The 23,520-nt window shown below is 28.4% G+C and overlaps 4 protein-coding genes across 14 annotated transcripts; 2 read left to right on the plus strand and 2 right to left on the minus strand.

Annotated features, from left to right (window-relative positions):
• Nucleotides 1–2,250: 2,250 nt before the first annotated feature.
• LOC132916749 (ecto-NOX disulfide-thiol exchanger 2) lies at nt 2,251–8,032 on the minus strand. 2 transcript variants are annotated; one of them, XM_060977032.1, is made up of 10 exons: nt 7,895–8,032; nt 7,483–7,744; nt 6,779–7,368; nt 6,474–6,691; nt 6,184–6,378; nt 5,862–6,045; nt 4,282–4,388; nt 3,035–3,229; nt 2,618–2,927; nt 2,251–2,536 (listed from the first exon to the last, which is right to left on the minus strand). In XM_060977032.1, exons 1-10 carry the CDS (start codon nt 7,941–7,943, stop codon nt 2,319–2,321), a joined length of 2,328 nt encoding a protein of 775 aa, XP_060833015.1. In that variant the 5' UTR covers nt 7,944–8,032; the 3' UTR covers nt 2,251–2,318. The 2 variants fall into 2 exon arrangements, with proteins under 2 accessions (XP_060833015.1, XP_060833014.1); XM_060977031.1 differs by having other exon boundaries at nt 5,862–6,093.
• On the plus strand, nt 7,863–13,063 carry LOC132916758 (N-acetyltransferase 9-like protein). Of its 9 annotated transcripts, none has more exons than XM_060977067.1 (7): nt 7,863–7,934; nt 8,402–8,522; nt 8,588–8,644; nt 8,715–8,855; nt 8,942–9,036; nt 9,117–9,271; nt 10,955–11,062. In XM_060977067.1, the coding sequence occupies exons 1-7, from the start codon at nt 7,872–7,874 to the stop codon at nt 10,956–10,958; spliced, it is 636 nt and encodes a 211-aa protein (XP_060833050.1). In that variant the 5' UTR covers nt 7,863–7,871; the 3' UTR covers nt 10,959–11,062. The 9 variants fall into 9 exon arrangements, 8 of the variants coding, with proteins under 8 accessions (XP_060833050.1, XP_060833052.1, XP_060833049.1 ...); XM_060977069.1 differs by lacking the exon at nt 7,863–7,934 and adding an exon at nt 8,097–8,237; XR_009660183.1 differs by lacking the exon at nt 7,863–7,934 and adding an exon at nt 8,099–8,237 and having other exon boundaries at nt 8,413–8,522; nt 9,121–9,271.
• A 654-nt stretch (nt 13,064–13,717) lies between these two features.
• On the minus strand, nt 13,718–17,699 carry LOC132916757 (arf-GAP with dual PH domain-containing protein 1-like). Its single transcript, XM_060977062.1, has 7 exons — nt 17,502–17,699; nt 17,344–17,434; nt 16,348–16,573; nt 16,072–16,270; nt 15,630–15,989; nt 15,323–15,545; nt 13,718–15,235 (listed from the first exon to the last, which is right to left on the minus strand). Exons 2-7 carry the CDS (start codon nt 17,423–17,425, stop codon nt 15,168–15,170), a joined length of 1,158 nt encoding a protein of 385 aa, XP_060833045.1. The 5' UTR covers nt 17,426–17,434; nt 17,502–17,699; the 3' UTR covers nt 13,718–15,167.
• A 1,334-nt stretch (nt 17,700–19,033) lies between these two features.
• Nucleotides 19,034–23,480, plus strand: LOC132916754 (protein halfway). 2 transcript variants are annotated; one of them, XM_060977057.1, is made up of 8 exons: nt 19,034–19,453; nt 20,679–20,973; nt 21,104–21,418; nt 21,497–21,666; nt 21,786–21,968; nt 22,168–22,326; nt 22,405–22,521; nt 22,594–23,480. In XM_060977057.1, the coding sequence occupies exons 1-8, from the start codon at nt 19,448–19,450 to the stop codon at nt 22,864–22,866; spliced, it is 1,518 nt and encodes a 505-aa protein (XP_060833040.1). In that variant the 5' UTR covers nt 19,034–19,447; the 3' UTR covers nt 22,867–23,480. The 2 variants fall into 2 exon arrangements, with proteins under 2 accessions (XP_060833040.1, XP_060833041.1); XM_060977058.1 differs by having other exon boundaries at nt 19,036–19,453; nt 20,697–20,973.
• Nucleotides 23,481–23,520: the final 40 nt, after the last annotated feature.

A 23,520-nucleotide genomic window follows, 5' to 3' on the forward strand; every position in this document is an offset into this window, starting at 1 on the left:
GACGTTGCCAAAGAGTAGAGATACTCGAGTGAGATCACCCGACTTTTTCCAAGTCCATCCAAGTTATAATTTCGCATACCCGTACATACCTATATTCTGTTTAATCAGAAGAGTCAGCAGAGATATGTAAACAGAATGATCACATGCAGATAGACGAGACGCCAAGTATTGACTAGAGGATGATGAGTTTAGGAGCGGATTTATCCTGGGTCATTACTAGAGTTTCTTTTGATTTCTCGGATTTATGATATAGACGATAGCAGTGTCAAGTAAGTACATTACGAAGCATGGAGATAAATTTACCTTTACTTCTATCGTTTGAAAAAAAGATTGTTCTTTGAGCAAAGTATTTTCACTGATTTATCAAATACAATTTTGCGATCGACATACCGAGTGGTCCTACATAAAAACTCTGTTATTTTTTAGATGATGTGAATAATGGTGTGATTTTGAGATCTTGATGAGAATACTCATCAAGATAATATGTAGTAAGTATATGTTGCATTATGTGTTTTATATACACATATAAGAAATTAACAAAACACTTTTGTGTCTATTATACTCGTTTCAAAAATTCCGTCTAAAAACTGGCACAGTATCCGAAATTCATAAATACGCTCCTGACTTAGTTGTTTTCGTTGAATAAAGTATAGCAAGCACAACATTTTTTTAAATAAACGAATTTGTCCCTTCAAATGGATATCAGTTATCTCTACTATTTTATGGAATTGATCACTGAGAACATTTTCCGATGTTATTTATGATATGTCAGCAATGACACAATGATTGATAAATAAGAAAGGGAAAAATAATTTTTTGCAACTAGGAAGAAGAAAAATAAAGTTTCTATATTTTTTATTTTATTGCTATAAGATTGTTTTAATTGGATTGTTGAAATTCTTACGATCAAAGTGATATTGAATATGACAATATTTAAAATAATTTCTATTTTGTAAACTTGTAGTAGGTTGTATCTTACTCGCTTCTCATTCTTGATACAGAACAATCTGAAATCGGATTAGCGGTTAATTTGTAGAAAATAATTATTAACAAATTTTAAACACAACTTGCAACGTAGAAGAAAATGTCTGAATTGTAAAGAATACCGAAGGAAGTAGGAAAAGTGTCATGATGTTTTTAAAAATGTGAATAATACTACACATATATACATGATCATTTTTCAAGTAAAAATCATGCGCTATAGTGGTCAGTGATACCAAACTCACTTTGTGTTCTCTTCTATAATTAATTATTGTTTTAACAACAACGTGTTTGATTGTGTAATAAGTGTACATGCGACCATGCTGTCATTTTTGAAGGTTCCAAATTATGTTGATGATACTGTACATACATATGCACTTATGCACATATACATGTATGCACTTATATACATACGATTTAGTGCACGCTAAAGAGAAAGAGATTTTATCAATAAGACCCAACTGAAATAAAAGCTTAGATAAATCGTCTAATTATTATTTAAATTTAATTTTTAGCGATATATATATAAGCAATTTCGCCGAAGTTATAATATTTTTATACATTTACTTGGCACCAATATTACACTTTATAATTTTTTAAATATAAATACCTCGATTTTTATAAGCTATATAAATGTACTTTTCTAATAAAATACCATTTCCAATTGTAAAATGCTTTACAATTAATCTTTTACCTACTAAATTGAAAGTATGATTACTACTTGTATGTGTACATCGAAAGTATTTGAAAATATATACATAAATGATTGATTTTTAAATAACTTGAAAATCAAGAGATAAAAAATAGTATAAAAATAATTTGTTTGGTAACAAGTAGAGCTTTATTTCACTTAAAAATAAATTTAATAAAATTAATATTTAATAGGAAACTAATCATTTTTCGTCTTATTTGCGTTAATTGTAAAAATTATACTTGAAAACTCAACATAAAACTTTAGTTTCCTAAATTTTATTTTAAATTAAGACATCACTTGAGGTAAGATTAATTCGAATTTTATTTTACATCAATGATATATTCATTTTTATGAATTTTTTTATAAGAAATCCGAAATCAATTTTTATATTATTAAATAATATGTTGCTTTTAAGCTTTCAAACAAAAATAAAGTCATTTTCTTTTAGATTGTTTGAAATTGCTTAATTTTATTTACAAGTGTTTTGCTTAAGGACGACATTGCGAAGTAAAGTCTCGCTACAAGAATTATAAGTATCACAATGAAAATTAACATGACAAGACACCATAACATGATGATATTACAAAATCCTTTAATAGATATCTTATTAATTTTTTCAAAGATAATCATTGATACATATGAATCAGTGATTACGGTAAACATTAAAACCTGAAAATTGCCAACGCCTTTCCATGTTCGCTCCGATTCCGAATAAGTCCTGTTTAAAGACTTGAGGAAATCGTTGCATCAATGCTTCTACTTCATTGGGTTTGATACCTGGTTCCATTTTTTGTAAATAGGACCATAAATAATCTACACTTGCACCAAATGGATGAATATGTAAAAAGGTTGCTATTAATCCTATAATCATAAAAAATGTATTTATCAAATAAATAATATTTGAAATAGTTGGAAATTCATAGAATGATTCATGGGAACTACCTATCAGCTTGGCATCCTTCTGGGTAATTTGTACGAAGTTAGACGTTAAAACTAATTGTTTCGGAGTTCGGGGCTCCTCACTGACATCATCATCTTTATCCAACGTTATAATCTCGCTCTCACGAGGTTCTTCTTTTTTCGTGGCATTCAGTTTCACAGTTAAATCTTTAATTTTCTGGTCATCTTGTGCTTGCTGTTTTCTTGATTGCATCAATTGTTCCTGCATGCCTTTTAAAGTTTGTTGCAACATCTTCATTTGTTTATCCTTTGCATCTATTTCACTTTTTGTTTCGGATTTTAGCAAATCTACCTACAATATAAAATAAAAATGTATTCTTGTTTGTTTTACTATTTCTCTTTCTTTATAACGATTTTCTCGCATTACAATTTAAACATTAAATCAAAGTCATCACATACTTCATTTTTATATGCTTCTAATTGACACCGAAGACTATCATTCTCCTCCTTTAATACTTGTAATCTTTCAATATCATCGTGTGCATCCGATTGATTGCGTATTTTTTTGCGTTGTGGTTCCTCTTCTGAATCAGAAACTTCCATTTCTCCTTCACCTTCCATTAGAGATTCTTCCAGTTGTACTGCTTTAATTTCCTATTGCAATGAAAAATCATCATTGAGTTCATCCCTATTCAAATTTATCGATAACGACAACATCAAAAAACATGCCTATATATACATATGTATGTGTGTGTGTGTGTGTATATATATATATATATATATATATATATTTATTTATATATATATGTACACATACATATGTATGTATATATCTGTTTTTTTTAATATTACTATAGGTAAAAAGTTGATAGAATGTAGTTTTAACTTCAATCATTTCTCATAATCTAATATATTTCAAAAAATGCATTTCTATAATGTAAAAGTCAGTTTAAATATTATGCACATAAGATAATCCTTATAATAGATGACGATAGTTCACTTTTTAAATAAAAATTGATGTTTTCAGAAATCACCCAAAAGATGCTTACCTGAGTAAAATTTCATAGAATAGTTTACATAAATAAAGAAGTAAACAAACTAAAGAACAAACTAATAAGGAAACAAGTATAGTAAGGCATATATGATATGCCTTTGTGTATACGTGTGTGGGGGTTGTATGTGTCTCGATCAAGCATACCTATCTTTAAAATACAAAAATGAATAGGTTTATGTCTTAACTATATATCTATGTCCTTGTTTTCACATTTTCATTTGTATTAACGTAAGATGAGAAATCCGCTTAATAAAAGTGAAAATTATATTTTAGATTAGAAATTGTTGTTGGTTCAATTGTTACCTGTTTAAACTCCAGTCAATGGTACCTGGCCAATTCAAATGAAAAAATCTATTCTTTACCTTTCACGTTCCATAATTCCCAAAAAGTTTAAACATCAATTATACATTGTTTGTATAGAGTATGTCTGACAAGACGCAACAAAGTCATTCATACTCTTTGATCACTACTTACCTTCCTTTTTGAAAAAATGTGTTTGCAAAACGCGTGTGCCTGGCGTATGGATGAACGTGCATTCGCATAAAGAAGCGCTTTGTGACTCGTAAGACTTTGTCGATGATTACTGTTGTCTAATTGTAAAAAAAGTAACATACTGGACACGGGCTACTAACATGGGAATGCAAATACATACCGAGGATTGTTTCTTCCACATTTCGATGTTCTTCCGTTGAGCCTTTGTGAAGTGATCCCAGACCTTCTTGTGGCTGGCCGCAGTAAAGACGCGTTCAATCTGACTGACTGTTGATGACATGGTCGCATGTTGCATACAAAAACACAACAAATCTTCTGTTGTATACCCTGCTTTAAACTCTACATTCGTGTTGATCTAATACGTAACTCTCGTTAAAATCATCTAGTGTATATCACGCGTGTGTCATGTAATTTATACACATTTTTTAACATATTCTTTACAATATTCAGTCACAGTATCGCAAGTGTTATCTGTATCCCCTTTAACAATTTTTCTATATCTTTCAAATTCAAACGTTTCTTTTCAAAATACATTTGTGATTTTAATGTTATTTGAATTTTTTTATCTCTCACTTTTTTTGTCTTTAGGAAAATCTTCTATATAGCAAATAAAGCAATAGAAAATAATCATTAAATTACTTATCCGAGTATAATATTTTCAAAAACTGCTTTCACCGTCGATCAGGGATCCTTATCGGAGGTGTTGCAATTCGGCTGCCAATCAGTCTTTTCAATGGATCACGATTAGTGCTTGTTTTCTTTAAGAAAATCTGCACTATTTTCCTAACAACTTACAACATGTAGAGGCTTCCGACGTTAAAACGATGATCTTACGCTACGATTCCACATGTCTTATTTTGCACTAAATAATACACTAAGCTATTTGTCGACTAGTTGTATTATAATCGTATTCATATAAAATTGCTACATCAAGTTAACTGATAGATTAATATACCATATTGAGAATCATAGCATAATGTCATCTCCGCAACGAATATTTAGCCCATCACCCTTAATCCTTAGCATTGCAAGCATGCAATTTTTAGGTACACTATGTTTCTATAAAATGAATTTTTGTAGTATTTGTGCTCTTTTGTTCAATCATCAGAGCCTAGAATCAGAAGACAGGATATATCTTCACCCACCTTATTTTCTCCTACTGTCTTTGATCCTTCTATCGAGTTGTCCCGATCGTGCATTGACCACAATACACTCGTTACATAATAAATTTCTTACAATACATCTGATGTTCTGATCTTAATAAGAATGAAATTTTTCCACAACTGAGATTCGATACAAAACGATCGACGATGTAACTTTCAATGTTAAAAATTTTATTTCATTTCATGTATTTGCCATTGGAAATGTCAGAATCTTTAATATCAAAAGTGACGTACTTTTAAAATTATTATAACAATAAATTCTGCATTTATTACATATGTATGTGTAGTCTAATTTAGCTAATAGGTAGTAGCTAAGAATTTACTAGATATACAACAGAAAGTACGCACTTCTGTTATTACAAGATAAGCGAAATTCTGACGCAACCGCATTTTGTCATTTCTCGTATCGAATACTTAAAGAATTTTAGAACCCTTACTTTATGGTAAAAAAACTTACCAGGTAAAGCAATATGTATGTAGATTTGCTCTTGTGTACATAAATAATGTACAGTGGTACAGAGCCATGTTATAGAAAAAAATATATATATAAACATGTATATAGTTTATAAAAACGTACATTGTATTAAGAGTCCTTGCATCCTTCCTTTCATAAGTTCCTTTGCCTTCTGAAGTTCCTCTTCGTATGCGACTTTTTCTGTGAGTAACCTTCGAACGTGAGAATTCGTTGACTGAATCATCGAATAAAAAGTGTTAGCGTTGCGTTTGGTGCAGTCTCCACGCTCGAGCCATGTTACGACAACCTGGAATGATTTAATGCGCTTGTTTTGTAACGTGACAGAACGCGTTTTCTGGAATTCAAAAGTTTTAGTCTGCAGAAACGCTTAACAACGCTTAAAATATTTTACATAATAAATACGTGCACGAGGATAGTTACTTACTTGCACCGCTTTCATAAATGTATCATCCTGCTTAATTTTCTCACAAATATTTGATGCTTCATGATCTGTATAATGTACTACTGGAGGAGGACTGGATGGTGCCCTCTGTCTTTCCTTTTCAACTCTTTCTCTGTGGCGTTGTTCTCTCTGTAGTTGACGTTGTCTACATTCCCATTCATATTGGTCATCCCTAGCCTATATTTTTTATCACGGTATAAGTAAATAAACTAGTATTTAAGTATTTACTTAATTTTTTATAGATTAAAAGATACTGAGCACTATGTACAAACCTGAGCAAAATCCACATGAAGCCTGCCTGTGTTTGCAGGGTCACCACTGGATCCTATTCTAACTCTATATCCAGATAAATAAATTGCAGCATCAACACTACTCTCCAATACAAAACGTATATGACAAAAGTTTTTTTTAGAAAGTCGTAAAGTGGTTATTTCTCCGCATCGCTCAAATATTTCTTGAATAATCGTTTCCGTGATATTTTCCGGCAAACCTACGTGATAATATTTACAAGAAGTTAATAGTCTTATATTAATTTTGAGTTTGTGTACAATATATAAACGGAATAAATTGAAAATACCTCCGACAAAAATTGTTCTGCATCCTGGAGGCCTTTCACGGGTTGTTGGAGGTGGAGCATTTGGATTTGGTGGAAACAGTGTACAACTTTTACAATGTATAATTTCTTTGGTACCTTGCGGCGTTGTAGGTGGAGGAGGTAAGGCACCACTCATAATTTGGGCAGCATCGTTCATTATTTGTTCTGGTCCTAATATTTGTGCACCTATCATACTACCATCGTGTGACATCATTCCCATACTCATAGGTCCATAACTGTGAGTATGTCCCATATGTGGTCCAAGTGTCATTTCACTCATCATAGGTCCCATTGGACCCATTGGACCCATTCCCATCACTGGATACCCTACTCCCATTCCCCAAACTCCTGTTGCTTGTTCCATTTGTGTTCCCAAATTTGGAGTATTACCAGTATTTGATGATGATGGAATTTCATTACTATTCGAATTACTAGTATGACTGTTATTGTTACTGGTAGAATTTATACTGTTTCGATCATCTGGTCTTCGTTCTTCTCTTCTATCTCTTTCACTTCTTTCTTCCCTTCTTTCTCTATCACGCTCCCTGCGATCGCTTCGATCACTTCTAGATCTACTTCAAAAACATTGTATAATATAATAAGCGCATAAAAAAATGCATAATATGATTATGATGTTAACACAATTCTATAACTTAATTATGTGAAACAGTAAGCGAGAAAACAACCTTCTATTGTCTCGATTATCTCTATTGTCTCGGTTTTCTCTTTCACGTCGAATGTCACTTTTTTCATTTCTTTTATCACTATTATCTTCAGAAGCTTCTCTAACTACCGGTGGTTGATTTTTATTTGTACTAAATTCTAATGGAGAATCATTCATTCCTGGCAGTGGTATCGGTGGAGGTAAAGGAGGAAATCCTTGACCTGCTAACTCCATAAAACTTTGTGGACCTGCGATTGGAGCAAGAGGTCCCATCGGTCCTATACCTAAAGACATACATGGTATCCTTAAATACGAGCATTTTTCTAATTATAGTAAGATAAATGTAACTTTGAATACAGTAATAAAGAATACGTGTTCCGACAAACGTAAGTGTATTATAATGTAAAGTATATGGTTATGACTTTCAAGCATACCCATTGGTGGCATAGCGGCCGCTGGTACACCAGGAAAATTGTAAGCCATTTTCTATTAAGCTTTTCACAGTGCTGCAATTATTCTTTGACAAATTACAAATAGTAAAAGAGATTGAAGAAAATAAATTTACTTTTTCGGGATTCTAGATCATATCGTTGCAAGCTCTGCATCCAATATGGCAGGAATGCGAATGTAACCTCTTTAGTTTTAGATTTCTCAATCGACTCATTTCTTCGATAATTTTGGTGTTAATTAATCTTGCGCCATGAGAGACAACGAGTGTACTAAAATTATCGGATCGAATGTGATTTTAGTACCGTATAAGAAGAAGCACGTTGAAAGGCTGGTATCGTTTACCTGTTATCGATTGTCGACATCAATTTACGTTAGCAAAAATATCCGCCATTTTTAAATCGTTCCTTATGTTTCTTTGAAATAGTTGACAAATTAATATAATTTGTACTTCAATAATTATTTAATATTACTGACATTTTGTATTATATTAGTTTATTTTCAGGTATCATGAATGGATGAAGTCTGCAGAATTACGATATTTTACTGGTTCAGAGATGTTAACATTGGAAGAAGAATTTCAAATGCAAAAGCGATGGCATCAGGATCAAGACAGTAAGTAACTTTATTTTTAAACTACATGTGCAGTTCTACTGATGGTATATTGTTATTTGTTTTAGAATGTACTTTTATCATTTTGGAAAAAACTGCTTTTACTACATCTGGAAACGAGATAGGTACATAAAATGTTATTCTATGTTTAACGCTATTCTTTTCATTATGTATAAATATCAATGAATTTTTTAGAAGCTATGATTGGAGATACAAATTTATTTTTTAACGAATCAGATCAGCCAAATACTGCAGAAGTTGAAATTATGATAGCAAATGTTACTTATAGGAGAAAAAAAAGAGGTTGGGAAGCTATGATTCTAATGCTTCTTTATGGTATACGTTTTATGCTATCTCTTTTTTCTATCATTTATGCGTCTCTTCTTATTTTAATAAAAATTAAAATACTTTTCTCAAATTAGGAATCAGCGTATTAAATGTCACTAAATACATTGCAAAAATTAAATTTGACAATGAAAAGAGTATAAAAATGTTCGAAAAATTAGGATTTCACAAGGTAACCTGTTCCTTAAAATATTCATTTAATAGGAATAATACTTTATTGTCAAAATGTATATGATTTATATTATAAAATAGGTAGAAAGAAGCCAAGTTTTCCAAGAATATACTTTTGAAAAAATAGTAAACCGAGATTGGATAGACTGGTTATATTCTGACACTAATATGGATATAATTACTTATGAAGAGTATGATAAAGAGAGAGAGAGAGAGAATAACCCTGTCCATGATTTGTAATATATTTATAACAGAATCAATAGTATTAAATGTTTTTTCATAATTTTCTTACATCATGAATTATTAAATCATGGAATTCTAAAAACGTTCAAACATTTGTAACTAATATGTTATATCATTTTATGATATTAAATAATTCTTCATAGCGTAGTTAGTTACAATTGACATAACTAGGACGTGATTGCTTTTGATTGTCTCTAAGTGATCATAGTTGACTACACGTGTGTGGTGTATGCAACTTCGACGAAGAGCTGTTTTGAACGTAAAGCATTTTTACATGTTCAATTAATTGAAAATATATTTAATAGTATATTCGATGTAATCCAAAATATACGTAAGTAATTAACTTTATTTACGTTTTATTCTTTTTTCGTTCGCTTACGTTAAGTTTGATTTTATCGATAACGTAGAAAAAGTTTGCCCAAAAATAACGGAAAAATAGATTTAAACTGAATGAGTCTTGTTGTCATGTCGATTTGCCATTATGGAGTGGCTCGAAAAATTTATTGATTACTTAAGATGAAAGATTTTTTACAGCACGAATGTTTATGTTATCTAAATTATAATAGAAATTGAAATTTACATGCATCTGTCTTCCTACATCTTCGTCTTATAACTCTATACAAATATAGAAAAATAATAATATTATTATATAATATATTTAATTTGTGTTATTTATATATATATAATTATTGTTATTCGAAAACTATTACAAAAATCTGCAAATGTTACTCAATATATAAATAAATATTGGCAATAACAATGAAAGTGATAGAAGTTAAATAGATATTCTTTCAATTTTATAATTATAATTATAATAATAATTATAATTTTGTAAGTTTTTTTCTGTGATACCTACATTTATGTAATTATTTCGGAATATGTACTTTCTAATCATTGTAGAATAAAAAAGTGTATAATGTTCGAAAAAGAACGTAGGTAGGTTAAGCGATAATTTGAAACAGAAACGGATTAGAAAATGTGTACCGAAGGACGACAGCTATCTACTATTATTCAACACGTACACAGAGATATGTATTATATTTCAACGCGTATACAGATTTGAAAGAGGGTATAAGTATAAAAAGCAAACGTTGTATAAGATAAGAAACTGTTTGATCAAAAAAAGCTACGGAACCTCTAAATTTAAAACAATTAACTTTTGCATTCCTCTTACAAGATATCTATGAATATTCGCCAGATATCTACATTAATATTGCGTTTATGAAAACTCGGGAAAACTTTTCCTATTTTATTACCTGTAAGAATATACCGCATTGCGGCACCGTTTTGCCTTATTCGCCTTATTCTACTTACATCTTTCAATGTATCTCCTGCAATTATATTTAGATAGTGCAGAGCCTAAATAATAATTTAACTACGTATTAATCGCTTGCTGGTTTACTTTTTTGGAAAAAAGACCGAAATTTCAGTGATCAATGATAATAAATCTCGTTACACAATGAGTACGGTGAGTTTACAAAAAAGAAAATAATTCTGATAATATTGCGATGTATAGTAGATACATATTTCTAGTTCCAATTAATTGTACCATGTTCTTGATACAATTTTAGAATTTTTAGAATTCTTAATAATATTCGTCGCTTTAAACTCTTTGAATATGTATATTAAAAAATCTTATCATTTTTATATATGTAATATAACGCATCAATTTCCAGATAATAAAGCAGAAGATAAATTGAAATTGGAAACCCGTGGAAAACTTTTCACAATCATGTCTCTATTTAAAGTATTCCAAAAGTTGAAAAGTTCCGCGCAAAAAAGACCATTACTCTTCAATTCAATGATATACGGTTCTTTTTATACCGGTGCTGAATTCGCACAACAAACTTATAGTAAAATATTCAAGGTAATATATCTTTTTGTACGATCAATGTATACGATTGAAAGGATCAAAATTTCGGGGAAAATATTCTAACTAAAAATAATATTACGTAAAAAATAAACAATATATACATAAGAAGCATATAATGAATACATATATAAAGAAAGTTAACAGAATAACAAACAAATTTCTTCAATAAAAATGAAAGACAAAGCAGCTACGAAAGGTATAGTAGTATAATATATACTACTGGTATAATATATACTACTATACCACAAAAATATATTATTGTATAATATTTGTTAATGTTTTTAATTGATCAATTGTTTCGATTGTAGTTTTCGTTATCACCGGTATCAGCAAACATTGAAGAGACGAACACATTTGAAATTAAGAAGCCACTATCTCTTTGGATAAGAAACTTTAATCAAAAGTTGGGTTTATTGGATGAGAATAATTCGGCGCAATCGAGAAGTTACAATTGGCCTCAACTTAAACGATATGCTATTTATGGTTGTTTCATTGCAGGACCTATGCTACATGGATGGTACCGCGTATCACTTTATCTTTTTATACAACGCTTTATGCTATTTATCTGTTTTTATCACTTATCATCAATCACGTTATGCTTTTTTGATTACATAGTAAGGCACTTTATGTACTAGGCGCATGCATATGCATACGTACTTATATATGTGTCTATACATATATATGCAATTGTGTTTATAACAAATGGAACACGAAAGTTATTGAAAATGTCTAATCTAATAATTACAATATCACCAAACAACTAAATTTTTCTTGATCATACAAATATATTTTTCCTTTAAATAGAAATTGAATGTTTAAAATAAATTAAAATATAAAAATAATAACAATAACAATAATAATAACAATAACGACAACGATATTAAAAATTAAAGCACTTGATATTGATATTAGAAAGTTAAAAATAGAATTATGTATATATATCAATGCTATATCGACATATAAAAAGTTGTCAAGTAATTGGTTGGTTTCATTTGATTTTGATAACGTTGATCTTTCGTAGACACTTGTTATTATAAATATCAACATGAAATAAATTGTCTGTCCACTGGATGACGATTACACGATTGCATTCATCGGCACGCTGGTCTTCTGTCGACTTGTCACCTTCGGTGAGCTTATTCTATTTTGTGATTTGCATTAGTACAAAACTTGCTTGTATTGTATTTGTTAATGCCAATGTTATTATGAACTATCATAATAAAATAATGAACATTAAAAATTATTGTATCTTACTATCAATCGATCGAAATCATATTTTTCCATAATATATATTAATTTTAAATTAACATTTAAGAATCGACTAAAAATTAATTAAATTATTCAATATTGTGTTTTCATCAGGTACAAATGGTTGGATATATTTTATAAAGGCCAAACTATAAAAATTGTCCTCACAAAACTTTTGGTCGACCAATTTATTCTTACACCGCCATTAATTACGCTGTTCTTCATCAGTTTGTATTCAATTTCTCTGTATCATATATATATATATAGTATTCATATTTTTTTAATCTTTTTAAATAACATTACACATCTCGTTATCATATTCCTTAATGTTTTAGGTATGAGTTTGATGGAGGGTAAATCGAATCCATTGGATGAATGTAAAGCAAAATTTTTGCAAACGTTCAAGGTAATTTAAATTATTTTATTTTTAACATTTAATTGATTCTAGTTTTCAATCTAGTTGAATTTCTTTTTTATTTTTAGACTTCCTGCATGTACTGGTTACCAGTTCAATTTTTAAATTTTCTACTAGTACCGTCAGCACTACGAGTCTCTTTCGTTAGTATCGCGGCCTTTTGTTGGGTAAACATACTCTGTTATTTGAAAAGTATACCTGTATCCGAATGTAATAATAATTAAATAAAATATTGATTTCCTGCATTAATATCTTTGTTTCTGCATGTTAAAGTTCACTAAAAACTTAGTATAACAACATATTTAAATAATTGTAATTTAGTTTAGTTTAATATATATAACACGTAAACTTAAGTATTTGTCAAAGAGCATTAAGCATAGGAAAATTGGATTCAACACAAATTTTTATGTAATAATCGAAATATTTTTCATTTCTTTCATGTAGATTTCGTAAAAAATTTCATTAGCTTAACATTAGAAAGTGGCAGAATAATTTGAAATGTAAAAGTATAGCGCGTTTATATTTTTAATATGTATTGTAGTAAATATAATGTTACATTTGAAAATGGAAAGTTACAATCAAATATATTGCACTATGACAAGTAATTTAATGGAATATTCTGTTGCAATTATAAATTTTTATGAAGAGAAATTAAAGATTACTTTATGATATAATTATTATATTTCAAACCATTAAAAATAAAAATTTCCAACTTTAATTTATATAAACCAATCAAAAACTTGATAAAACTGTGAAATAAATAAATCACCTGTATGTATATACTAAATTTAGTGTATATGCAGTATATCAACATTAAATATATGAGGTATATAAGTTATACACATGCATAGTAGAATCTTGCTATATTTAGGAAAAGATTTTCATTTTTGCATAGAAAATATGCACCCTCAAACTGATATTTAATCTAATAGATAAGTAATACCCTGATTAGTATTGTGAAGAAAATATTCTGAAACAATGAAGGGAGGAAATCACATTATTTCGATATAACATTACGATTTCTATTAGTAAACAAATAATATTCCAATATTACTTTGAACTTTTAAATAGAATTAAATTTGGAATACAAAAAGAGATATATCACGTTAGAGAAAAATGTCATACTATTATTATCATTGAAATGTGTTTTCAATAATACAATACATTTGTATGAAAATATTACCTTTCATTTTTGAAACAAATAAAATATTTTTATTATTCTTAATTTGCATGTATGTTCATGACACATATACGTATGTAAAATGAACTAGTCTCTTCATTTGACACAGTTTTATGAAAAAGATTTGATCATTGTTACAAACATGTATTTTATAAGAAAAAGCTTATTTCATGTTCAAGGCAATGAAAGGTTATATGCATTTCACGTTTCTATAATAAATATTGTTCATATAAATGTTATAATATATTAATTATATAATACATATATTTGTAGCAACACAATATGTATGTATGTACCATTATGTATGTAGAATCTGACTGACTTAGCTTACATTATACCTACTGTGATTGTATAAAAGAATGCATAAAAGGATAGGCCATGGAAGTTTACTACTTCCATATAGAATATCGCACTATTTATGGTTTTACACTTATTTTGGAAATCTAAGTGATTGATAATCATCACAGAACAAAAATACTGCAAATAATATTGAATTCAAGTATTGAACAAAATTTAAACACTTAGACATTCATTCAGTATGCTCTACTTTCATTACTTCTTTTTTCCACACATTACATTACTATACAATACTTAGTTTAAATTTTCAAAAAGGATATTATGTATTTTGTTAGAATTTTGTACGTTTCCATTAATCAGCAAATAAATATTACATAGTAATATTATTAAGTAAAAATTGTTCATAATGTAATATATAATACTGTCACCTTGATTTGACAGTAAGCAAAAAGCATTTCAAGATAAAAGTATCTTCAAAGAGTATATCAACTTTGTTATATTTATTTCATTTTTATATTATGTTATCAGAAAGAACCACTTATTCGATATATGTATTTAGATCAATTGAATTCACTACTTGACCATATTAAACTTTCTCAATTTGTTGATAATGATCATACGAGAATATTAAAAATTACATCGTGTTTACTTAAAAGGTATTTTTTATAACGTTATATGTATGTATAAGATATAACGTGTATTTTTATGAATAAATATACGTACGGCATTCGATAGCATTGTGCGATTACGAAACATTATCTATTCGCTATCGGATCGATTGATCTACTTCCTCAACAGTCTTAATAAAACGACTTAATTGGTTCATCTAATATTCACTTTTAACAATTAGGAAAGGCACCTAAGAGGGATCCAGCCCTACCTTGTAGATGAAAATATATTCATTGTTCCACTGGCTGTGCGTTTTCTTATAAGACGTGCTGCCACTGTAAATATTCAATTAAAAACAACATTATTCAACGTTTTTAACTTTTCTTTTTTTGAATTTTTCTCTTTATTTTGATAAGACTTACCAGTTGCATCTTGTGGGGTAAGTGGTTTATCTAGCACTTTTTGAATTACACTTATCCATTGTGATCTATCATCATCACTTTGAGCAGAAAGAAGATAGGTTCTATCTGGTGTTTCAAGAGTAAATGAAAACCCTTGATCTCTTGCACCCGGGGGTACTCCTGTTTTTATTGCAAAACCATCTGAACTGTGACCCAAGAAGATTTCACCTTTTGGATGTGCATCCTTCAAATTGACACAAAACAAACTTATCAATTATTTTTCAATAGTAATAATATACTTATATCTAGTAAATAAGTATGTGCAGACCATGGGATCGTCATGATACATTAGTTTTCGTCCGTCTAATGTAAACCATCTTTTCTTGTAAGCATCTGTATACCTAGGTCCAGTTTTCCATAAAAACCCTTCACGTGGGAAGTCTCTAGTAAGTTGTGAAAGTAATTCAGCCTCGGTTGCTCCTGGATATGCAACTTGCAAACGATGTAACTTAGCGCATCGTATTGCCAAATACCAATTTGTAATTACTTCTGGATCTTCATGGTATACATAGATATGTCTTGTGGTTCCATCTTTCATAAATGATATTTGTAGACTGTTTTGATTACAAGTTTTGGGAGGAGCAAAAGCCACGTTTAACTCCGATATTCTAAGGACAGCTTTAGGTTCCTTAAAATATAATAAAACTGGTAAGAATAGGAATAGTACTTACCAAATATTAAATAAATATTTATAAGTAATGTTTATAAACCTTATTTTCTTTAACATGATACTTGAGAGTATCGTCTGCTTCACAAAGAACAAATTTTCGAGGATGATATCGCGAATCTTCTTTACCACGTTTCATTAAAAATCCTTCCATAAATCCTGACACATAATGATTTTGCCTCTCTGGATGACAAAACTCTTCCCTTTCATATTTTGCTCTTATCCATTGCTCTACCAATACTCTGTTAATCGAAAAAGATAATTTTTAGAATATATTTGTTTCTAACTTATTGTTACAAATACATATATTACAACATACTGCGGTGCATCTGGATTTGGTTTGCGATAACATGGAGGTACACGTTCTTCATAATGAAGCCTAGCTGCGATATTACCAACTTCTCTAATTCTATTTACTTGAGAATCTTCCCACCTGTCCAGTTTTAAATGCTTAACCTTAGAAATATGTGCACCCATTGATCTATGTATACCTGCACACCTTGTGCATACAAATATTCCTATGTTATAAGAAGCCCATTCTGGATCTGGAATTTAATTCCAATTAACCTTATGAAAATATTTTATTTTCTGATTTTCTGACATAGCTATAATTTATTCAAATATAGATAAACGTAAACACATATGACTGTAAAAAAGATTCCAATAAAGAAATATGATATGCATTACTTTTAAAATGACAAAACAAGCTAGCTATTCATTTTAAAAGAATAACACATAATGTTATATATCATTCCAGAAAGATTATAGCAAGAGAGGTAAATAAACGTAAGAAGTAACACAATCTAGATGCATGAAATGTCTTTATTACTATATACAATTATAAACTGAACTGGTACCAAATATTATAGCGACACCTTTAAATTCCTTACATAAAAAGCATTCCAAATGAAACAATTTCAAGATTCTTTAAAACAAATACAATATTGCCTATTTTAAATATAATTTATACAAAAATTCGTAATCACACAACATCATAAGCCTTATATTATAAGATATGTATAAACGTAAACTAATTGCTGAATTAATATCATTTTAGAACAACGATGTTGTACAAAGCAAATTTTTTCAGTTAGTTGTAACAAAGTGAAGATAAATAAAAATAACAGTTTCAACATTATCCTTTCTAATACTAGAGTTATAATTAAATTATTTTGGGATTTATCCTGAATAGAGTTAGGAAAACAAGATTTCGTATTCAACCAGTGAATAGTTTGTAATATAATAGAATAAAATAAATCCCCATTAATGTCTTCTACATTACGATACGGTAATGCTTCTTAGAAAACCCACTCACTCTTTGCCCCACAATCTGCACATACATTATTTCCAGGTTTTTTGAGGAGTTCTGCTAACAACTTCTCGTTTAAGTCCGCCATCTTAAAACACTGACAAACAGCAATAAGTGTATATGCAAAATGCAAAGATTATTCGATACGAAGAAGGTTAACTCACTTAAAAGATTCTCTACAATTAACACATAAAAATATGTCGCCTAAAATATTATATCATATATTATATTAATCTGTCGTCTAATGGAATAGAAATTCTTATCTTTAATTTTAATTTTACTTTGAGATAAAGTTTTGTTTTTAATATATGCTTAATCATGACTAATTACTCCTGCCATTCTTCTCTGTCACTTATCATTTAGGACAGTAAACATATAAATTTGTAGAAACCACGCTATTAATTTTCAAACTTTAATATGTTAAATTAAAGAGGAAATCAAATTTAGAGTTATACTATTCCTAAAGTGATATTTTTCTACAAAAAAACTATTTGGTTAAAAAGATATGTCAACAATTATATATATATATAAGTTAATATATATATAAAAATTAATATATATGTATATATTAATTTTATTACTATTTGTTAAATTATTTAAAATCATTATATTCTTCTGTTAAAAAAACCTGAGTAATATTGAAAGAAAATAACATTTTGCAAGAAAATAGAAGTGTGTCAAATTTAATTTCCAAACTTTACTTTATTATGTTTTATATATGTACATATATTTCTAATTACAAAATTAAATAATTATAAAAATGATATCATTAGTCATATTATATTTTGAAGAAATAAGAATTTAATAATAATGTAAATAATTTTGAATTGATTTCACCAACTTGTTTTTACAATTATCCAACAGATTCAATCATTTCTTACCATCAATGCAGTAAAAAAGACTAGATCTATAATCCGTACTTTGTGCAGTAAGAAATAAATATCATTAACTGATTTGTATCATTGATTACATATTGAACATTTTTATGCGATTGATTTAATGGTACTGTATTGAATATTGAATTGTCATCATCTTATTTCATACTTAGTAGGAACTGTTAGGACATGCTTTGTATAAGCATCACAATATAATAACTTGGTATCGTATATACGTAATGTCATGTATATACGTAAATACCATTATCGTTAGGAATTTTCAATTTTGAAAATTAACATTTAATTATACATTATATTTCTTTTATAGTTCATAAAGTTACCTAGTATAAGCATAAAAATATGTTAAAACAACGTTAAATTGATTAACCGAAATGTAATAAATTTCTCGAATTATTTAGATATGTTAAAGCGCGTGTAGGACGAACATTGTTTATATGTTATTAATTCGATTAATTGTAAATAATGAATGTCACAGAAATTAAAAATATTACAAATCTATATAACTACATTACTAATCAGTAGTAATATCATAATACATATATACATATGTATTTGTGTGTGTGTGTGTGTGTGTGTGTGTGTGTGTGTGTTACATTATATATATATACATATTACATATGTATGTACACAGCATTAATATTTAACGTCTATAAGAACTAATTTTTATTGAAATAATTAAGATGAAGCATACATGCATATGTATTTAATGGAATGTTAGATTACAAACATTTTTGTAATATTTATTATTCTACTGGGTATATTACATGATATGTAGACATGTAAATAATTAAATATTAGAAACATAGAAAAACAAAAAATGAAAGCAAAGTTAGGAAAGGAGGATAACAGTGATTCTAGTGATGGAGTAATTTATCGTTTGTACAGGGCCACCGAGTGTAATAAGCGACGCGTTCTGCCACTAGCTAACCAATTTTGATTCATTAATAGGTCGACCTGTATGACCTAAAGTGTCGGAGACTGCTAAACGAATTAATTTACCCACATTCTTTTAGTGCGAATACGCAATATGTGTGCCTTTCTTACATAGAAACAAAATTTTGTTTATTTTCAATTGTGATTATTTTTATCCGTGAGTTATCTCTATCAGTTGCATACATAACGTTGTTCTACATTGAATGGAAAACAATAGAACTTAAAAATTACTTCCCAATGTAGACGGATTTTTTGCCAGTTTTATTATAAAACTGTGCAAAATGAAGGTAACTGAAATTTGAATAAAAAATACATTTCTTCAAATTTTTACTCGATATTAGTAATTTAAGTATAAATCCTATGCCTTATACATGTGCATATATATATGTACATAATAAGTAACTTTCTCAATTCTTTCTCAGTGAAACACGGCAATGTATGTTCGAGCTATGTTGAGAGTAAGCTTCGATATTAGTTTTCATCCTTTGTTAAAATTATTGCTGCAGCCTTAATTGTATCAAAAATTTATTATAATAACGAATAAATTATATGATATATATATTTTTCAAAAAGTTTTCTTTTTAATATGTTGTATGATCGTATGTGTATATATGTATACTTCATCTCTGCTTATAAATATGGTTAAACCATGAAAATGAAGTTTCTACTTACGAAATGCTTGAAATGCTTACAGTTTATTTCGCATTTATTTCTAAATTTGTATGACGTTACAGCACTAATATTTGTAGTTAAAGTAATATTATAGGAATACACTATTTTATCAATTAATTATTATGAATACAATCCTTTTTTAAAAATACAATTACAATATCGTTTCCAGTTAATTTTTGTGAAAACTAGAGATAAATTTTCAAAAGATAGATTTTTATTTTACAACGTATAGTTTTTTAAATTACATGTTTTTCGTCGCAATTTTTTTTATAATTATACAAATTCATAAGCCCATATGTGAATAAATATAGTATACGCATATTTTGCGAAAAGAAAATTAATTTTCTATCTTACGAAGATATGTAACATTTGACATAGAATCCAATTAAAACATTACATTAATTAAATTATTGGGTTAAATTTCGTACTAAAGTCAGAAGCAGCAGCAAAATAATACGAACTATTTTTATAATTAGATAAATAATTGTTAGCATTAAGTTCAATTATAAGTAAAATAATAACAACTTTTATATGAAATTTATATGAAAACTTTCTCTTTTTATTTGTAGGCTAAGTAATATTTGGGTGTTCAATCTGTATTTATCACTTGGGAAATGTTGTTAATATTAATGTTATTAGACAGCAAAGTATTATGACAATTGAATTACTAATTTTAACAATACATGTATTATGAAATGTTCATGATTTTGTATGATAAAAAAATAGTCATAGTGGAAGTATTTGTGCTAATTTTATAATGAAAAATTTGCATTTTATTTGCATATTAAAATAACTGTGTAAGGTATAACGTTATTAATTAATTAATATTTTTCTTAAAAGGATCAATTGGATTTGCAGATGCAGTGGTTTGCCATAATGATGTGTTTATATGCTGGTGTAGCAAGTGCAAGGACAGAAGAAGATCAACAAACATCCTCTTCAACTTCGATTATTGGGATATCTGATGGTCTTTTAGAACAATGCTTTTACCGACAATCCAGTGAATGTCCTGATGTTAAAACAACTCGATGTTCTTGTAAGAAAATTGTTTTAGCCCATAATAATCCTGAGGGTAATGCTGTACTTTGTTGCAACTTGGATCTTCAGAACTTTGAATCAGAACTTTCCTGTGCAGGTTATTATAAAATTATATTAATAACAAGTGAAATACGATTATTTTATTGATACATTACATACACAAGTACTTGACATATATTTCAAGGTTTTAAGGTTTATTTATTCTAATAACATTTTGATCATTACAGGATTTCCATCAAACATATCATACATACATATAAGAAATGCAACATTGGATATATTCAATGTAAGTGAAATTAGGTGGAGAAGGCTAAAGTCACTTGCAATTACCGATGGTAAAATTAATAGAGTGAAGGGACAGTTTCGAATGATGACACCAACAGTTTGCTTGAATCTTTCAAATAATGCTCTCATCGAAGTAGAGAATAATTCACTTACCAGATTAGCTCAACTTACTACTTTGGATTTGTCTTATAATAATCTCACACATTTACCAGCCTTAAATACAATGAATGGCCGAGAATTTTGGCTTGATATTTCAGGTAAATAGGAACTAGTGATAGATTTCAATATCAACATTATACAGATTGTTTAAGATATAATATAGCTTTTATGTTTAGGAACAAATACACTTTGGTGTCATGACATTTACCAATATATTAATAAAACAGGAGAAAAGCAAATTAATTTCAATCATGAAAATGAAACTGTATGTTCAGCTAGTAAGACTTGGCATTGGTTCAACACTACAGAACAAGTTCCATTGAAACAAGTTCGATATCTTAGTTTGGTAATAGTTTAAAAACAAAAATTATATTTTTAGAGTCCAGTATCATGCGATATAAATGGCAATTCAATTAACGTTCTAAAGTGATATTTATTATCTAATTTTATTTCATGGATCGATAGTTGCAAACAGAATGTCCAAAAGGTGATACATGGCAATGTCAATGCAACTTCAGAAGATTGGATATTGTTGAAGGTAAACCACCGACTTTAGCGGTAAATGTAGATTGTAGCGGAATTCAAATTACCGAATTACCTGAAAAATTACCTCGCAATACTATAGCCCTGAATGTATCATATAATAATGTACGTAAATATTATATTTTTTTACGTTGTCTAAATCAATAAAGTATGTTAATTTACTTGATTGCTATTTGTTGATGCTTATCTCATCGATAAAAATTAAAGATTAATTATATAAAAATATAATGCGAAAATAATATTTTTATCATTTTTATTATATCATTAAGTGATATGTTATTATTATTATCATTAATTGTTATAGATCACTGCATTAGATGATCTGAGTACCAATCCATGTTATGAAGATATAAGAGAGTTTTATGCAGACTATAATCATATATCGTCTATAAATAAATTAGAAGGGTCCAAATTTTTAGATAATTATGCTTTACTTAGTTTACGATACAATAAAATTAAATCTGTAAGTAGAATTCAAAGAAGTTTGGTAAGTAGTAAATAAGAATATTTCAATATTATGCATGATATTTTAAATGCGCAGCTTCCAACGTACATTTTAAGCCCTAATACTCATGACAAAAGTTTTATCAGTTCGCGATTAGTAAAGCTTGGAGGAAATGAATTACATTGTGATTGTAACACGGCCAAGTACCTAAAGGTAATATTTTGATTATAATTTAATGTTGATCTGCATTTTTTCTAATGTTTAATGTTATATATTATAACTCAGGTATGGTTACAAACTCGCATATTAGATTCCGATGAAGTATTATGCGAAAATGTAAAGGAAAAAGTTGTTGACTTAGAACCTTCAAAAATGTGTGTTCATCCTGGTGATTGGACAGATTATATTTACTATATTATTGCTACAGAAGTCGTACTATTGATAAGCTTGATAGCTAAAGTATCTTATGATTATTGGATTTTTAAAACGGCAGGTTACCTTCCGTGGCCAGCAAATAAAATGCCGAAACTACCTTGTGATTGGCTATGTGAGACCTAACAATATATTTTTTATATTTCATTTGTACCATATGTTTTACTGAAAGAAAATGAATTTTAATATTTTCATAAAATTAAAAAAACATGTATGTTCTTATGCATATGTAAAATATACACAAATAGGGTATGAAATGTTTTAACTAATGTGTATATTGTACAAAAATATAAAATTACTTAAACGGTAAATACATAGTAGTCAAATACAATTACTCAGATTTCAAAATTTTAAATAAAAGAAATGAGCTAGTGCCATAATTTTTAAGTATCTTTTTGTGATTAATATTCAAAAGTACAAAATAAAATTCATGTATACTCAAGTTTGTAACATGATAATTGTAACATAATTCTTAAAAGATAATGATAACTTTTTCTTATCAAAAGCAATTTATTTTAATGAATACCATAATAATCAATATTCATCTAATACCACTATCTTACAATGTGTGTTCATATAAATTGATCCACATAGGCTAATACATACACAAATTTAATATATTGCCATGTGTAATAAAGATGTGGTATTTTGTATTAAATATTATATTTAATACCTGAATTACTATTTCATGATGAAAATATACTAATTAAGATTATAATATTGTTAATAATATATTTTTATATGATATGTATGAGTGTGCAAGTGTACATATAAAATCAA

Source organism: Bombus pascuorum, chromosome 2 (genome assembly GCF_905332965.1).
Source record: "Bombus pascuorum chromosome 2, iyBomPasc1.1, whole genome shotgun sequence".
Taxonomy (NCBI): Eukaryota; Metazoa; Arthropoda; class Insecta; order Hymenoptera; family Apidae; genus Bombus; species Bombus pascuorum.

What these genes read in the sequence shown, in the direction of transcription:
- LOC132916749 (XM_060977031.1), bottom strand. Translation starts at nt 7,943, where the DNA reads ATGGCTTACAATTTTCCTGGTGTACCAGCGGCCGCTATGCCACCAATG. An exon ending in CAGAACAATTTTTGTCGGAG is followed by an intron (nt 6,692 to 6,778) that starts GTATTTTCAATT and finishes ATTATCACGTAG; the next exon opens with GTTTGCCGGAAAATATCACG. An exon ending in TTCATGTGGATTTTGCTCAG is followed by an intron (nt 6,379 to 6,473) that starts GTTTGTACATAG and finishes TAAAAAATATAG; the next exon opens with GCTAGGGATGACCAATATGA.
- LOC132916758 (XM_060977065.1), top strand. Translation starts at nt 11,011, where the DNA reads ATGTCTCTATTTAAAGTATTCCAAAAGTTGAAAAGTTCCGCGCAAAAA. An exon ending in AATTACGCTGTTCTTCATCA is followed by an intron (nt 12,627 to 12,734) that starts GTTTGTATTCAA and finishes TTAATGTTTTAG; the next exon opens with GTATGAGTTTGATGGAGGGT. An exon ending in AATTTTTGCAAACGTTCAAG is followed by an intron (nt 12,806 to 12,882) that starts GTAATTTAAATT and finishes TTTTATTTTTAG; the next exon opens with ACTTCCTGCATGTACTGGTT.
- LOC132916757 (XM_060977062.1), bottom strand. Translation starts at nt 17,425, where the DNA reads ATGGCGGACTTAAACGAGAAGTTGTTAGCAGAACTCCTCAAAAAACCT. An exon ending in ATCATGTTAAAGAAAATAAG is followed by an intron (nt 15,990 to 16,071) that starts GTTTATAAACAT and finishes TTATATTTTAAG; the next exon opens with GAACCTAAAGCTGTCCTTAG. An exon ending in TGTATCATGACGATCCCATG is followed by an intron (nt 15,546 to 15,629) that starts GTCTGCACATAC and finishes GTCAATTTGAAG; the next exon opens with GATGCACATCCAAAAGGTGA.
- LOC132916754 (XM_060977057.1), top strand. An exon ending in ATCAGAACTTTCCTGTGCAG is followed by an intron (nt 20,974 to 21,103) that starts GTTATTATAAAA and finishes TGATCATTACAG; the next exon opens with GATTTCCATCAAACATATCA. An exon ending in ACACGGCCAAGTACCTAAAG is followed by an intron (nt 22,522 to 22,593) that starts GTAATATTTTGA and finishes ATTATAACTCAG; the next exon opens with GTATGGTTACAAACTCGCAT.